The sequence below is a fragment of the Barbus barbus genome (assembly GCF_936440315.1).
Source record: "Barbus barbus genome assembly, chromosome: 3".
Taxonomy (NCBI): domain Eukaryota; kingdom Metazoa; phylum Chordata; class Actinopteri; order Cypriniformes; family Cyprinidae; genus Barbus; species Barbus barbus.
In genome coordinates, this window is record NC_136731.1 from 40,069,142 (window position 1) to 40,086,772 (window position 17,631).

The 17,631-nt window shown below is 38.4% G+C and overlaps 2 protein-coding genes across 4 annotated transcripts in view; both read left to right on the forward strand.

Annotated features, from left to right (window-relative positions):
- Positions 1-17,631, forward strand: part of LOC306853348 (homeobox protein Hox-B3a) — a 51,803-nt gene that overhangs the window by 13,075 nt on the left and 21,097 nt on the right. For 2 of the 3 annotated variants that reach the window (XM_079390661.1, XM_079390658.1), the window contains exon 2: positions 14,621-14,824. The gene's annotated coding sequence lies outside the window, so the exon portion shown is untranslated. Of the gene's footprint in view, positions 1-5,970; positions 6,515-14,620; positions 14,825-17,631 lie in introns of those variants that run through there. The other variant, XM_079390659.1, reaches the window with a different exon arrangement.
- On the forward strand, positions 9,843-13,076 carry LOC306849725 (homeobox protein Hox-B4a). The gene is made up of 2 exons (XM_079384986.1): positions 9,843-10,430; positions 11,457-13,076. The coding sequence occupies exons 1-2, from the start codon at positions 10,007-10,009 to the stop codon at positions 11,771-11,773; spliced, it is 741 nt and encodes a 246-aa protein (XP_079241112.1). The 5' UTR covers positions 9,843-10,006; the 3' UTR covers positions 11,774-13,076.

Below are 17,631 nucleotides of genomic sequence, written 5' to 3' on the forward strand. Positions count from 1 at the left end.
AGTGTCAATCATTTTGTTTCTGTGAGTGCAAGAAGAGGTCCTTAGATATTAGTTGTGTCATATGCTAACGCGATATCACAAGGGTTCATGTACACCAGTACATGAATTAGCATATGTACTATGGTTATCCAATTTTTAAAAACTTCTTTCTCTATAATGAAAAACTTTTTATTTGGTCAATTTTAATCGTGTATATTAAACGTGGGTGTGTGTGTATATATATATATATATACATATATATATATCCTATGTGTGTGTCTGTGTGTCTGTGTGTGAGTGAAAATAATGTTTTTTTTTTGTGTGGATATTTCTTTCTCGAAAGGTCTTGACCATTTTTTAAATAATTGTTAGTTGCACATTATGGCGAATAATTTTTATGAAGTAGGTGAAAATCATCTCCCTGGATCTCTCTCTCTCTTTCACTCACGCACGCGCGCACACACACACACACACATACACACACACACACACACACACACACACACACACACACAGACAACAATATGACAATATGCCTCCCTAAGGTTCTACAAGCAAAGTTTTGTTCCTTCCCCGCCCCTGTATTTTCAAGAGAGGAAGCGCGTAAGGAACACATAGTTGTACTTTTTTAAATGGGCAACTGGAGTAAAGTATTTAGTTAGACTATGATATAACTATGTTTATCACAGACAAATAACTATGATAATATATAAACTCCTACAGTATAAATATACTTTCTGAATAAATATTTTTGATTGTTCTTTCAGAACATTTTTTGTCGCCTGAGGTCAGTCCGAGTTCAACTCAAGTATACGGTTTGAGCATATCATTATATTACACTCAAGGTAGCGCGAATGACCTCTTTATATTTTTTCTTTTACCTATTTTCTTATGTGTAGCTACAGAGAAACTAAGACTTTACTTCTGCTATTAATTGTCATGTCCTGTAAATCCCACCGTCACTTCAGTTAGAGCGTGTAACTATAGGCTTAAAGCATAATAATGCAAAACGCTGTAGTTAACACTAATTTTAAAACAGTTAAACAGTTTCCTGATATAATTTAATAATATTTAATAATCTATTTAATTATTCAGTGGATATTAATGCAAGTGATATTTAGCTATTTAAACTACAATCTAAATTGCGTATTTAAATGGCGTATTCATTACAAACGGTAAAAAAGCCTATGGCCTATGTATAAGTAACACAATATGTTGGACATGGATTTTCGGGACCGGCTTGCCAGACCTTAACCTTTATTAGAAAACACGTTGTAAATTAATGGAAAATCAAACACCTATGCTTATTTATCTTATCAAATACTTGTTTAGTTCTTTGCTGCTCCTCTGCATTTAACATCAACATTACCTCCAAAATAATAAATGTTAAGCTTTCAGGGTGTTTTACAGCCTACTTTCAATGAGTGTTACAGATTTTATAGCCCTCCATTTGGCATTTCTGTGTGTGAGAAAGAAGGAGAAGGAGAAGGAGGGAGAGAGAGCGCGCACAAGAGAGAGTAAAGGAGAGTATGTGTGTATGTCCGAGCAACAGAGTTAGGAAGTTTCAGGCCGTAAACAGGAAGGCGAAATTGTGGTCGCGAGCATGAGTCGAGGGCTACCGTTTCATTTTTCATCAGCTTCCTTTTTAATGATATGAGCGGGGAGGGCTCTGGCCTCCGAGAAAAAAAAGCGCGCATTCCTCTAGAAAGTCACTTAAAAAGACAGGCGTCCATACAACCACAATCGAGGTCAACCACAATCATAAAGTCCATACTTATAGCATACAATGCAAATATAAAACAATGCAAAATGAGGAATAGCAATTTCCCTTGAGTGTTTATATGTGCTTTGAGTCACTAAGGCGACTGGGCGTTAATTCTAGGTGTGTTTGTGCGTCAGAGAAATATTTGCAGGGTGTGTGTGATACGTTTTGACACAAACTCAGGGGATCAAAGACTACAGTCTATGAATGTGGTCTGTGAAAGTTAGCCCAAAGACATATACGACTATTTGGTATTACTGTACTTTTTATTGATGTAACGAGGTTCAGAGAAATTATTTAACAGGACATTTCAATCCAGCATTCTCTGTCCATTGAGCATCTGGTACTAAAAATCAATTTCTATGATTTCCATGAAGCCTCTACCATGTAGACGCAGCAATTTCGAACGTTTAAATAGCAATTTTAAGACTAATGCGTTTTGCATATTGATAAGGGGCAATCTGGGAGCATATCTCATCCATAATGCATAGGGACGGGATCATCCAGGGGTCAGCAGACGGGCACTGCTGCGAAGGCGCAAGCGCAAAACAATACAACTAGTCCATAAAGCAAAATTAAGCATTTTTTATACAGTTTTATACAATTGTTTCTCTCTCTCTTTTTTTAAACATTAGTTCTAATTCTTCAATTTAAAGCCAAGACAAAAAACAACAACAACAAAACAAACATACAATTTAGTGTGGTTTTCTTCATGTTCTGCTGGCCTTCTTGACACTTCAGGAAATTCAGAGAAAAGGAAAGACTAAGGATATGGCGATACAAGCAGAATTTGAACTCGCGTCGCCAGCTCGCCATATCCGGGCTAACCACTAAGCCACAGATTGATTATTCATATAACCCGTTTAAGGCGTAGCCTATTAAAAATGGTCCGAATTTGATCATACAAAACCCCTGATTAGATACTGCAAATATTTAGGCTTTTCAATTTAATTATAAATAATGTATATTAAAAAAAAAGTATTCATTTAGGCTACATGAATAATTCTTAAACCGTCTCGTTATAGGCTAAGGCTAAAAAGTGGACATATTTATTTTGTTCAAATGATTTACATATGCATAAATCATAATTAGGCTAAGATAAATTAAACATAAAATTACATAACGAACAACAAATTTATTATTGTTAGTATAGTTATTTATAATCTCAATATTTGCATTTAATTGGGAAATAATTCGAATTAAACTTTAAAACATAACTGAAGTTATGATGGTAATTTTGTCAAATTTAAATTAAATTATTTATGGCCAATAAATCAAATTAGGCTATAAATTTTATTTTTATTTTCCATTTTATTTAAATGATCAGCTAGAGCAAATATAGGTATATTTACGTGTCTTAGTTGTAAGTTATCCTATAAATTTTTTTTTCAAATAAATAAAATGCATATCATATACTTTCTCCTCCTGACTTTATGCTCGAGTTAGATTGTTCTCAGATGTAACTCTCCTCCATCGCCAGCAGAGCCCGCTTTAGACCAAGATCATGAAGTCTGAGGCTTCTGGTTTCTGCTTGTCGCCCTGTTCTAAGGACTAAAGCTTTTGAAACATTTAGAAATATGCGATTTTAATTATCAACATAGAATACGATCCTAAATTCCATCTGACAGATTTTGAGTTTGATCAGAAATGTGCTAACTAACACTTTTCAGCATTTTGCCAATAGAAACGTCAGCACCTTCAGCAGCCTAGTTCAATGCTTTTGTCCAAAATCAGGAAGCATAAAGCTATAGGCACAAGATTGGCTCGTTCTCCCTTCTCTCTCTGTCTACGCTTAATCCAAAGGAGTGAGAGAAGGTGAACGTAGTCTCGTTAGAAGTGGCGCGAGATTTGGAGGGGTCAAAAAGTTCAGGGGTCAAAAGTTTACGTAGTGCGTGACTCGGTCTTTGGCTGTCGACTCACTGCGCTTGACCAATCGCTGGATGCCAATGGCAAAGTGGGAGAAGGAGAAAGAGTGGGGGGTGAGGGGTTTCAGACTGTCTCTTTTGAAAAGATTAGAAAAATGATAGAAAGAGCAGAGCTGAGAAGACAGACTTTGTAACAAAGCACGTTCCCGCGAAAGGGTCTGTTGAGGAGAAAAAAAGACGATCGATTCTTGAGGTTGCGCATCAACGAAGAGGCCGGATGTTGCACTGCGACCCTTTTATAAAATGTAGCGTATTCATAGCTTAATTGTATTAAATTGCATTGATGTATTTTGTAAGAAGCCAGCTTGTTTATTAAACAAATAAGTCCAGTCAAAGGCAAATATAACAGATCATTAGATTTATTCGTATGCGTTAGAAACCTGACGCTCGAAAAAAATCATTAAAATCAGTTTGATGTTTACCTGTCAAAAATAAAACAGTGCTGCTGTGTTTGACGTTTTGTTAAAAAAATACATTATTAAAAACGCATTATTTAATTGTTTATTCTATCTACTTTATTACATTCCTAATATTTTAAGTCCAAATGTGAATCGACATTTCCTTGTTTAAAATAATAATTTTAACTAGGCCATAAAGCTTGCATATAGGGATTCTGACGAGCATGCACTTTATCATAATATTCACGTGAACATGAGAAATAAGAAACTTATTGGCTATCTATACATTTTGTAATAACAAGCTTACTGTTCGTGACTGAGCTTGTGATTATGAATGCGCTGAAAGCCTGTTCAACGCCAGGCAAATAAAATATTTTCTTTTTCTGATATCGAAAGGAATACAATTATTTCAGTGACGCCATTCCTTTTATTTTGATATAAGGCTTATTGTGTTCCGCATTTTTGTTTGTTGATCACATTCTCCTCGTTCGAAACGGAAGACCACCTGCGGTATTTTGTTTACATGTTTAAAATGTAGACAAGTTGTGAATAAACAAAGGAAATTTGTTTAAGAAGCACATTTCCCTTTCTTAGGAAACTCAAATGTAGAGCCATCATATCATATAATATCATATCATATCATATCTCATATAATATTCCACCAATCGTCATGAATAACTTAAACAACAAAAAAAACAAGAAACAAAAACTAAATAAATAATATTCTTTAACAATAGTTCTAGCTATTTTAAATAAATCTTCACTTTTTACAAGGCGAAAAGATTGAGACGTTGGGATTAGAACTAGTTTGGTTTTCATTTTTATTTGAGAAATTAAATTTAGATTTTAAAGGCTCGTTCGGAATATGTTAGTGTTGAAAAAGCGCCGAGAAACTGGGCAATTGATAATTTGGTCATGAATATTAATTTTTGGCACGAACATTTGGTCTAATGGTGGTGAGTCAGGATGATGTGAGGCTGAACGACTTGGTATTCTCAGAAACAACGTACGTAAGTGGTGAATAATTATATTAGAAAACCCGTCCCATTTGGAGTTCAGCTAGAGTTCAATGAATTAATTTCCATTCCATCCTAGCATGTGCCGTTGCTGGGCAGTGTTGTACCCTCATTATATATATATATATATATATATATATATATATATATATATATATGTGTGTGTGTGTATATATATATATCTTATATATAGCTCATTGTTATAGCCCCTTAACAGTTTTCGCTTTGCAACATCTAGCGCTTTAGAAATATATTTAAATATAATTCTAAACAAATATATGATTTAGCTTACATAATTTATTTTTAAATATGTGGATCATTTTATCAAGTAGGCATTTGTCGTTACCCTTTGAGCAGATTAACACACAACGTGTTTTAATTTTTCACACAGAAAAAAATAATTTATATGAGGTTATTTTTAGTTAACGAATTAACGAACTTTTAACATCTTGTAAATTGCATAGATGTAGTTCTCTATTCTAAATGAATATTTAGCAGTGTGTGTAATAAACAGTCGTTTTTATAGTTTGGACTTTTAGATGCACGCTGAATATCTCCTTTAGTGTTGTGAATGCAACTAGGGAAATAAAGAAATGCTCTATGGTTGAACTGATTTGTGGGTTATAAAGCCTTTTTGAATGACCCCTTTTCTCGAGCCATTTTTCTTCAAAGTAATGACCTGGGCACAATTCAATATGAGCGAGTAAACTATGCATGCATTACTATAGAACTTTAGAGTGGGAGAGACCCAGAGAAGGGGTGAACCGGGGGTCAGCGCGTCTAACAAATATTAAAATGTACTGGGACTCGTGACACGCCTCGCTGTTTAACAAAGACTGCCAAAGTACGAGATTAATATGAAAACTTGAGAGTCCACAACAAAATGCCTTATATCGCCCAGTGGTATTGTAGAGCTCACAGCTGCTCGAGGCTAACATGCATTTTATTTTTAGTTGTTTTAGGACAGAGAAGGCTGCTTTGTGCGGGGAAAGCCCCTTGTTGTCGCCAGCAAGATATCAAAACGAAAAATACGGCGCGATGACTCCTGCTGTCGAAGTTGGTGGCTCTGTGGTTTTTTTTCCCTATTACTGCTTTTTCTGAGCTCTTGAGTCGGTTGAAGATTTTCTTGGATGTTTTAATGTCCGCCTCTCTGTTATCGTCGCTTGATGTTAAAGAGGAGCTCGAGGGGACCCACGGAAATGAGAGGGAGTTGAGCACACAAAGGTATCACGGCGAGGTCATGGGCTAAACCTGTGGCTTTGGAGAAAGGAGTGAGGGGGGGGTTCAGACGGAGGGACTCGCAGGAACGGTTGAAACGAAAAGAAGGGCTTTGGAGCGGCGACAATCCCTTGCAAAGACCGCGTACGGCAAAGGAGAGAAGATATGGGCGAGAGACTACCAAAATGAGAGATGCAACGCTCAGAGTCAAAAAAAGTAAGTAAAGAAAAAGGCGCTTCATTTGCATATTGCCGCGCTCTCTTCTGCAGGTGTTTGCTTGGGCGGACCACGTGCTCGCGCACACTGAGACGAGAGTATGGGCCCCCCCTCCTATCATAACGGAGTTATGACTTTGAATTCAAGCCCCACGGAGTTGCACTGTTGCGTGTGTGGGTTTTATATGGTGAATATTTACCTTGGCTATAGTCTCTGAGCCGTGGCTTTGAATGCCTGTCGGTGTACACATTAACCCCATAATGAGGCAGATGGCTTGAGGTCCCCATGGCTTTTAGAAGGAGATGGCTCACGGGGGTGAAGGAGAGGTCGGGGACTTCAGAGGGTGAAAGGGTTAGAGTGGACACCAAGGCTGAACTTTCTCCTTTGCTGTTACATTTGCATCGATAAAATTTGAAATAAGGTGTATAGGTTACATGTGAATGAATAGCTGAGCCATCTAAACATTAAACTGTTAGCCGTTTTCATGTTTTCAACTCGGACGTGGATGCTAACGTGCTTCAGTGCAAGAAGGTCGGCACGATTATTACCGAGCAGAAATCAAAATGAATTGAGAGAGAAGAAAAGAGTCAAGCACGTTGAAAAAAGGACTGAAAATGGCAGAGGCCCATTTGAAAAATTGCCAGAGCTTTGACTGCCAAACGCTAGGGGTGCTAAAGATTTCTTTGATATGATACAATTTTTTATACACATTCAAACTGCACAGTGAATGAAAAAAGATTTTCCTTCGTTTGAGAATATTTCGATACTATTCGATATTATATTGATACAAGTATTCATACATTTCATTCGTGTATACCCTGGAGTCACTTTATAGTACGTTTTTGCCTGTGCAGCAGAAGAACAAAGGCTCTCCAGAAACCCTCCAGATTTAAATTTCCAAACAATAATATATAAATATAATTCCAATCTCATTGCAATATTTTGACATTTACTGAATCATTATTTAAAAAAAATCTAAATCTAAATTATAAATTTAAATTGATTAATTTAAATGGTTAACTGTTTGGCATTGTTTTAGTGCTAGATGGAAAATGATATGATATATATGCGAATATTACGATGTATTGTGAAATGATGCTTGTTCATTTGAAATATTTTGGTAAGCAACGACAGTTTCGTTGGACACAATATTAATTTTACGATGTTTATCTAGTGACTTTTTTTTTTTTACTAGATAATTAGTAACTTGTTTCTAGTATAATTTTCTTTTCGTTTAGGTATGATATGTGGGATACGGAGCAATATGTAGTTACAAACAATTGTATGTTTATCCCTCATTTTGTGTAGATTTACTGACGTAACATACTGCTTGCTGCTGTAATAAATCGGATACGGTCGATCATTTTAAATAGCAAGTAAACTGCAGTATCGAAAAATTAATGCGTTTTCGTTTTTTCCCCTTTCCCATTTTCCTACTTCTACCGTAGAATTAAATAAGGAAATCTTACCTTTTCTGTACATCTAAAAAACAGCCTTGAAATATCGGTGCATCCCCAAAACAAAGAGAAACTGCTTCGAATGAATTAGAAGTTCTTTATTTCAGAACATTTTTCATGAAATGAGTGTTTGGTGAGAGAAACGCTTGTTTAAGGAGTCATAAAATGTTTGCTCGGTGTCAGGGGGCTAGAGAACTATTGGTATTGTCCTATGTGCATATTTTATTGTTTTATACCCTCTCACCTCGCTATTTATTCGCCGTTTGACTGGTGTTTGCTGGCAACAAACAGAGCTGACCTGCCATAAACCCCACATGTTTTATTCCAGTGCTGCTTCAGCTTGCTTTGACCTTTGTTGAGACCAGTCGCGGTCGCATTTACTTGCTGGCCTGTGCGCGCTTTGTATGTTAGATTCTAATTAATTATTTTAAAATTCATGTCTGGTGTGAATAGATGTTGTATAAATCTTAGCCTGTAATTGTATGTTTTATTCATTTCCAACGACAATCTATTTTTTTCCTTTCGGATTTGAAACGTTTTGACAAAATTAGCACACCGAGACGACAAAGGTGCACGTTCAGTATATATTGAAGAGACAAAGAGTTTGAGTTCGAGGGTAGGAAAATTCAATTTTCCTCTCTGAGGTTGTGTGTTTAGTTTCTATGTTGGGGAGAAATGTACAAGAAAATCTCCAGTGTTTACCACAAACCATTAGCAAAGTTTATCAAGGAAGCACCGATCCATTAAGTGGCGAGACAGATTGCTGATATCCTTGGAGGCAGACTGTTCCAGGTGCAACACTTGACACTGGGAAGGCACTGTCAAGGTGAGCAGGCTCTCTCAATACCTGTCAAGAAGATACCTGTCATCTATATATACCCTGTAGATCCGGATTTGTGTAAACAGACGCACAGTCACAAATTCGTATCTAGGGGAGTATGTAGTTGATGTATAGGCTACATTTCAACTTCAACGGGCAAAGAAGATGACACAATAACTCTCGGTTTGATTTTAATGACTGTTTGGTAGTGGAATAATGTAGCAAGAACGATTTTTTCCCCCTTTAACAACTACATTTTTTTTCTGTAAATTGTGGTCTAGAACTGAAGGGCGCTCATGATGTCATATTTTGTGAGACTGAAAGAATTCGAAATTAGCAATAATAATAATAATAATAATAATTTGTAGCTACAGTTTTGCACTGATTAATGATTATCTGAATGCGGTGATTTTTAAACATTATTATCAGTAAACAGCTAGATATTTGCTGCTGGTGTTAATAGTGAATTGAGCACATATATTACTATTCAGTGTGTGTAGATTTGGCATGCAGGATAAACGCGCTGTTTGGAGTGGAACGACTGCAGACTCCGTTTAAATGCAGAAGGTCTCCTTTGTGATTTAGGAGGCTTTGTAACCTGAATTAGTTGATGAATTTTCTATCGATCTTAAACAAGCCCAGATTCATCTCTGACACGCTGCTCAAGCCACGACTATTCTCTCACCGTTATTAGCGAGTGCATTTAAGAGCTTGGCCAAGGCGAGCTTCTTGCATCACTTTCCCCTGGTACCGCTTTTCATGCACACTGGCCAAAATTAAGCAGGATTTCTGTTCGCCAAATCTGAAAGAGCTCTTTAGAGGTGTAGTCATGTTCTCAATCTGCAGATGAACTGAGAGGGACTGGGGGCGTGACTTTCTGTGGGGCTGCTAGAATCCAGCATGCCTTTTCGCCGTGTCTGCTTTAGCTTGTTATTGTTTTGATTTACTCACTATCTAATCAAGCGCATAGCAACATATGAGAAAGTATGGAATTTTGGACTATTCCAAAATGCGAGTTGATGAGCGCGGTCTAAACTGACTAATCCCATTTCCTTATCCGGGAATCTCGAAGATCCACGCCATTGGCTGACGATGTCACATGGACCCTTAACTTTGTTCACTTGACAGAAAGTAGGAGGGTTCTACGAAACAGGAAAACGAGTAAAGGGATACATATAAATTTTAGTATATTTTGTGTGCAATTCAAAGAAATTAATGGCCATGAGTTCCTATTTGATCAACTCCAACTATGTGGACCCCAAGTTTCCACCCTGCGAGGAATATTCCCAGAGCGACTACCTACCCAGTCACTCTCCGGACTACTACAGCGCCCAGAGGCAAGACCCCTCGTTCCAGCATGAGCCGATCTACCACCAGCGGTCGGGCTGCGCCGACTCACCCTACACATCGTGCCAGGGACCGGGGCAGCCTGCCGCGGTCATCTCTCCGCGAGGTCACGTTCTACCCACAACCGCACTCTCGACCCCTCTCCCTGAACCAAGCCATCGCTGCGACTCGGTTACTCCGAGCCCTCCGCCTGCCTGCGGTCAGACTCCCTCTAGCCAAAACACTTCAACGGTCATTTCAAGAAAAGATCCCGTGGTATACCCCTGGATGAAAAAAGTCCACGTAAACATCGGTAAGTGCAGCTAAACTTCTCTTACTAGTGTTTCCGTGCGCAGACAGCTCAGCCACTTTAGAAAGCCTAATGTCCGGCGTTAAATCTATTGCTCCCCTTATGAAGTTGCCCTTGGTCGAGATTTACGATCGTCTGTTTGCAGGGCAATATAATTACACCCTCCATAAATTTTTATTACACTCCTTCTTTAAGATCTTTCGGGGTCTATGCAACTTTCTCGTTCTAATTTCTTCCCGAGAAGAGGTTTATGAGTTCTCATGTAATCCATAAGTTAAGTTTTATGTTTTAGTAATTTGATTTTAAGTGACTGGACGGATCAATGTGTACTTTACACTGTCACTTAACTATGGTTAATAATAATAATAAAAAAAAAGTATTATGGGAGCTAAAAAATGAATAGTTATGAGGACGATAATAAAACATTAATGGCAATACAAACAGTCGGACTTTTTTATGAACTATTATTCCACGATAATTAGTGCTTGTATTCTAGAGCTGCCATGGTGTGCGCTGAAAAGGGGGCAAACTCCGTGTTTGCAAAATCACGGCTTAACATTAGTCGCCCACAGCCAACTATAGATTATGCTGTTCCCTCGTATAGTGAATTGCTGAATATGTGTTTTTTTATGAATTCTTATGCAAACATATAATATCCCTATCGTTTTATCTTTGCTGCCATTACTGACTGACCAATAAAGTCTGGAAATTAGTGTCACTGTCCCGCAACTATGCTTATCTTAAATAGACAATGGCCACTTTTTTGTTTTGTTTGCCATTTTTGCATAACCGAATCTTTAAACAGTCACACTGTATACTTGCAAATACGAGATAGACAGATATATTTTTTCATGTCTAAATACATTTATTACATTATAGGCTATTATTATAGTGTTTGTGCATCTGGTTGTTCATGAACTGGAGTGTACATATCTACATACGCGTGACTGAGTGAGTGAGTGTGTGTGTGGGGCTGTGTGTGATTGTGTTATACTTTTTTGTAACGTGTCGCTCTCTGTATCCCAACAGTGAACCCGAACTACTCAGGGGGTGAACCCAAGCGCTCACGCACAGCCTACACGCGGCAGCAAGTCTTGGAATTGGAGAAAGAGTTCCATTACAACCGCTATCTGACTCGCAGACGGAGGGTGGAGATTGCCCATACACTATGCCTATCCGAACGACAGATTAAGATTTGGTTTCAGAACCGGCGCATGAAGTGGAAGAAGGATCATAAGCTTCCCAACACCAAAATACGCAGCAGCTCTGCCAACACTAATTCAAGCAGCGGCCCGACACTTGGAAGCAATCAGAACCGTGCAAGCGGACCTCCGCCAAGTCTATAGCCCTCCACTGTTGCACAAAACACGTACAATTATAAAAACTAATTTTCTGGAGTGTAGAACGTGGAGTTTACCCGCGTTGTGTCTCCCAACTCTCCCCTGCACTCTAATTACAGGGATAAAATACGAGGAAGATGTGGGGGAAAGGAGCAAAGAAAATGTTCATCTTTTTAACACTAAAAGTGGGTGAAGACTCGAACTCAAATGCTACTATAGATGGGCTGCCTTCCCAGTCTGGTTCCCATTTTTATCACGCACGCCTCTCCTGCTCACTCGCCCCTTCCATAAGCACAGAAGGCGGCAGATAGTTTTCAGATTTGGTGAAGATGGATCCGTGTTTCATCTTTAATCACGCCAAACTCGGCCCCATTTGTCATGTTTACTCTGTGGTACAAAGGATGAACCGTAGGCCTGCCCATTACCTCGACGTCTAGCGTTGTGCTTAATAAATGAGTCGCTCTGTTTTGTCAAGAAGCCTTTTCTAACTCCCTTTATTCCCCTGGCTTAAAAATAACTAGCCGAGTGTTTTTCAACTGATATGAAGTTTTGTATTTTGTAGCAATTAGGTTATTTTGCATTTGCTATTTGCATTTTGAATGCAATGCCAATGGGACTGAGGGTTTATTGTGCGTGTGGTCCATTTGTCGCTCATTAAAAATACAGGGACTTGTTTCACTCGCCTGTTTAGCGCATTTCAGATTAAGAACAGCAAATTACTAATCAGTTGTTATTCATATTAAATATAATATAAAAGTTCAATGAAGCTGGACGGCTAGATATGCATAACCAAAACCGGTACAACGCAAAGCATTTTAATGAGAGCACTGCTAAGTACTATTTGAATTACCTCAATTGTATTTTTTTTATTTTATTTTTGGTCTAGTTTTATGAAGTGATACGTTTAAGTTCTTTGGATTTAATGGCAAATATCTGCAATAGCTAATCTGAGCATTTGTACGTTGAAATGAAATTTAAATTAAATGTGGCCAGGGTGTATAGAGAAAGGTGCGTATATTGCATGAGTAAATACACTATATTTTCGTTTATTCTTTATTATGTCACTACCACCCTCGTTTTGTTTTATGGTACATAGACATGTGCACATCACATTTCTTTCTTTCTTTCTTTCTTTCTTTCTTTCTTTCTTTCTTTCTTTCTTTCTTTCTTTCTTTCTTTCTTTCTTTCTTTCTTTCTTTCTTTCTCTCTCAATTTTATGCATTTTATTTTATTATTATTATTATTATTATTATTATATTATTTTTACATTCCAAAGATCAGTTTTCTCGCTGATGAATTGTAAATTTCTCCTCTTACATGCTTGTAATTTGTCTTCTTTCTGCTTGTACCTTTCACTGTTTACCTTTGTTACATGTAAATAGCTCTAGAAATTTAATAAATGGCGGAAAAGTATGATCTTTCTTCATGTGTCATGTTTTCTTGTGGATTTTTAAAGCAAGATATGCTTATTTTAAATACATGTTTCTTGTATAGGTGGATACAATCGTCCTCTGTTTTGCTAAAAACACAATTTAATTGAATTTGGCTTGCCACTGCGCATTTTCGTTAGCCTTGTAGCACTCGCCTGTCTTGAAGATCACTGCATATCTCTCTAGTGATTTATATCGCTGCATTGCGAGTAATCCTGGTACATTACGCCTTGTAATCTTATTCTAAATCACAAAACCCTTCCTTTCTGTCTCGTCTCTCCTTAATTTAACGGTGCACAAACCCTCTGCTCAACCATGCCGTGAATGCGCCTAAAAATATGGATCCATGTTAAAAAAAAGCAGAAGTTAAATAGTTTCTCGGCTCGTGGGCTTTTAATGCTTTAATGAGTGTAATTCTTGCACAACAGTTTCGCGACTGTTTGCCAGCGCAAGCTGTGTGTTTTTTATATTACAAAGGAGCGGGTCGGTGCCATAGCTCAAACCCTGACAACCAAATAGATAATCAAGAAGACAAATGGCTTCTTTTGGAAGGCGCAGCCCTTGTATTAATTTTCATTTTCTTTTCTCAGAGCAGGTATTGAAAATATAGAGCCGGAGAAAATAACATTCCGTTTGCTGGCGTTGAACTTTACACAAAAGTATGGCCTTAAATTGGTCTTCTTGCATTCCGTGGCACCGAGAAGATTTTCTATTACTTGCTTGTTGATAACAGAGAGGCCTTTTCGCCACACAGCCTGCTAAAGCCATTTGTCTGTTTTCTCCCTTTTATTTATGAAATGCTGTCTGGACATAACGTCAAACACTTTAAAAAGCAAAAAAATGTAAGGCAGTAAAATCATATGAGGACCATAGTTGAAAGTTGAAACAGTTAAATGAACAGCTGTGTACATATTTGTTTTTTGATAATATAGTTGAGAATATTTTGTTTTTATTATCTAGGCTAATACTGATTGCAGTGGCATACATGTTTTAGAGTTTTTAACAGACACACACACACACACACACACACACACATATATATATATATATATATATATTCAGTACATCTACATAAACCCATTTTATGGTTGAGACCCAAACAGACCCAAATCTTACATGCAATTTAAATGCATTTTTAACACGTGTCTCTCAAAATGTAGGCTACTCGAAAACTTAAATAGATGCATTTGCTTGTGGCATCTGTATAGACCTTGGAATCCTATTGTTGTCACACATATTTTATTTTCTTTAAAAAAGCCACACTGATTTGAATAGGAGTGAACAGATTTCGTTTGAGGGCCTCAAAAGTTCACCACCATTATTTGCAGACAGAAGCCTAAAGAAAAATGTGAGAATTATACAGAAAAATCATTAATCACCGCTTCTCTTTAAACAAGTCTTCTCTCCTATTGTCATTCGGCAGCACAACTGCTCGGACCTTCTGCTAGGAGGGGAGTGAAATCTTGAAGGGCACTTGAAGACATCCCCCCTCCCTCCTCTACCATCTTCTATTCACTAAGTCATGCCACAAGAAAACTTTTTTGGCGAGGGATGTCCCATGAAGAATCTCTTGAAAATGTTAGCGCGAGTGAGAATCTTCGCAGGACGAGAGATGGCAGCGTTTAAGGTACAGTACTTTTGTTTTATTTGCAGCACTTTTAATGTTTTGAGTTTTATTGCTTTATGGCCTTCTCGCAGTTGGGTAGCAGAGACACATTTGTCGTGTTGCGCCACGGATGGGTTTTATGGCTGCTTTGACAGTAAGGGTAGCTTTTGGGAACCGGTTGTCGTGTGTTTGTGATAACTTCTAGGTGTGTGGCAACTAAAGTGGTAGCATGTTTTCCATTTCGTCTTGGAGTAGCGCATCTGTGGCATTGTTACATTGTGTATTTGTGTGTGTTGGTGCTGAAGTATGGAGTGCAAAAAAAAATAAAAAATGCGAGGACGCGAGCGTCTGTTTGCCCCCCCCCCCCCCCCCCCCCAAAAAAAAGTTATAAAAAAATGCGAGCACACGAGCGTCTGTTTGTCCCTTCGTGTGCTCGTGAACGCGCATGTGTGTGTGTCTTATATCAACACTGCGAATATGCATGAGTTGCAATGTGCCACATACACATACAATATGTAAGACACCTAGTGTCCTAGCTGCCAATTTGACATGCTGCCCTGATGACTGTTGTCAATGACACTTTATTTATTTTGCATATCACGTTATTTGTGTGCGCATGTGTATGTCTTCTCCACCCTAAAACGCATTTTTATTCCATTAGAGAGCTTGGGTGGCACACAGGTGCAAAGTGGCCGGTTTCGAGAATAAATTATTCGATGCTCTGTTGGTCAGACAGGTATGAAAAGCACCGAAGAGAATGTCTCCAGAGCAACTATTTGCCTAAAACAAACGACTTGTAGCAAATTGCTTCAATTGCATGTTGTGTGCTTAGATGAGCACCAGTGCTCTCATACGGGCTCACCGCCATTTAACCCCTGCAAATCAATCTTTTGTGCGTATTGGAGAAAAGGCCAGTGGTTCTGGTTTACGGCTTTCGCCTCCCTCCGCGGACCTGTGTAGCATGAAGCGTGGCAAAAAAGACAAAAAATATAGAAACTGATATTGAGGGAAGTTGAGGGATGACAGAAAAAAATCGATTCTTGCAGCAAGCAGGCAGAATGGCAGCAAAGGGTTCAACTGGAGGACACGTTTTTCTGACCGATTAGGGCTGTTGCGAAGGCTCAGACTGACCCTTCTGAAACCCTTGACCCGACGCGGACAGGACAGCGCTACGTGCTACATGGTCAACAAAGCCCTAGGGCGAGTTTGTCATAACAGCGCGGCCGGGGCACTGTAACCCGAGGGCACCGTGCTATCTCTTCCCTCAGACAGTCAAGTAAACTATCGGGGCCCTTAAAACAACAGCAGCCGTGGCCTTGCAAAGACCCATCCTTAAACATCTCTCCCGTCTTTTGGTTTGAGCAGCTTGTGAAAGGCCCGAATAGTCACCATGCGTGTCAAAACCTGCAGAATACACACCGCGAGATTACTTTACGATTTCCTTTCTATGTATTTCAGTAGCTCTAACACTGTGAGGGAGGCCAAGAGGGTCTTCCGCTCCAGAAATATGACGGCTATTTTGTGTGACAACGCCTCGCATTGTATCATGTAAGCCCCCTCCTTCTTGCTCTCCTTGTTCTGGTCTTCACTCCCTCCTTCAAGGTTTGTTGGAAAGCTCGCCGCTTGGCCTTGTAACGCTGATGTGATGGTGTGCTGCCTGCTTTAGTTCACGCCGCTAATTGCGAAACAAATAGCCCTCGCGCATTGCTGAATTATTATTGTGAAAAGCCACGGAGCGGAGGTCAGCACCGCATAGTCACAGAGATATATGGCCCGCGCACGCCAGCATTGTGGGCCTGGGCTGAGAGCCTGTGTGTGTGTGTGTGTGCGTGTGCGTGTGTGTTTGTGTGTGTTTTAAAGAGACACATATTAAGTAAGGCAAATCACCATTGTTAACATTGCCAGCAAAACGCAACCCCTCCCTTTTCTGCTGCATAACTAATCTACTATTTCATCAATATTACTGTACTATTACCGATCTCTATCTACACATGGTCTACTACAACTATTTAGTAAATATGTTTAATCTCTTGTTTTGAAAAAATGCAGATTAGGCGTGCATTTATTTCTTTAACTCTCTGTATCTCTCCAACCGGGCTCCTCTTCATTCGATATTAATATTTAACTAACTGAATGGTTGCTGCGATACAGATTCCATTATTTCCTGAGATAGAGAAGAGTAATGAGTGAGCTCACTAAAGAGGAATATTCAGGTGCTTTATTTGTTACTCTTGGCTTCTGAAAACGTGACTTCTCATTTAATGTGCAACTAACAGTTTGCGCATGCTGCAGTTATTCCTACATATTATAGTCATAATGATTAGGTTCGTTGATAGCATGTGAAAATATCTAATACATTATTATTTTGAATTAAAATAATTGTTATTGCTAATAATATCAATATTAATAATAATAATAAATAATAATAATTTAAGACGCTACATTTTAAACAATATTTGGGTTAACCCAAACCCTTTCCCTGATTGCAGTTTTATAACAAACGAACCTGACACATGGAAAACAGAGGTATACCTCAACAAGCAGCTGTCCTGCGAGTCTACCTATCAAGGAATATAATTTTTTAAAAAGGCACTACGCGTTCTGCCGCTTTTGACAGATTTACAGTCCCCAATAAAAGAGGGTATGCTCAGTGCCGTAAATCAATCTCTGCTGCTCTGTATAAACCTAGCCTTTAGCCAAACGTTCTGTTTACTTAAGCGCCTGTAAAATCTGGGATATTCATTGACTGATTTTTTCTTTATAATCTGAGCTCTCTCTTTTCTAATAATAATAATAATAATGATTATTATTATTATCATGTTTTATTA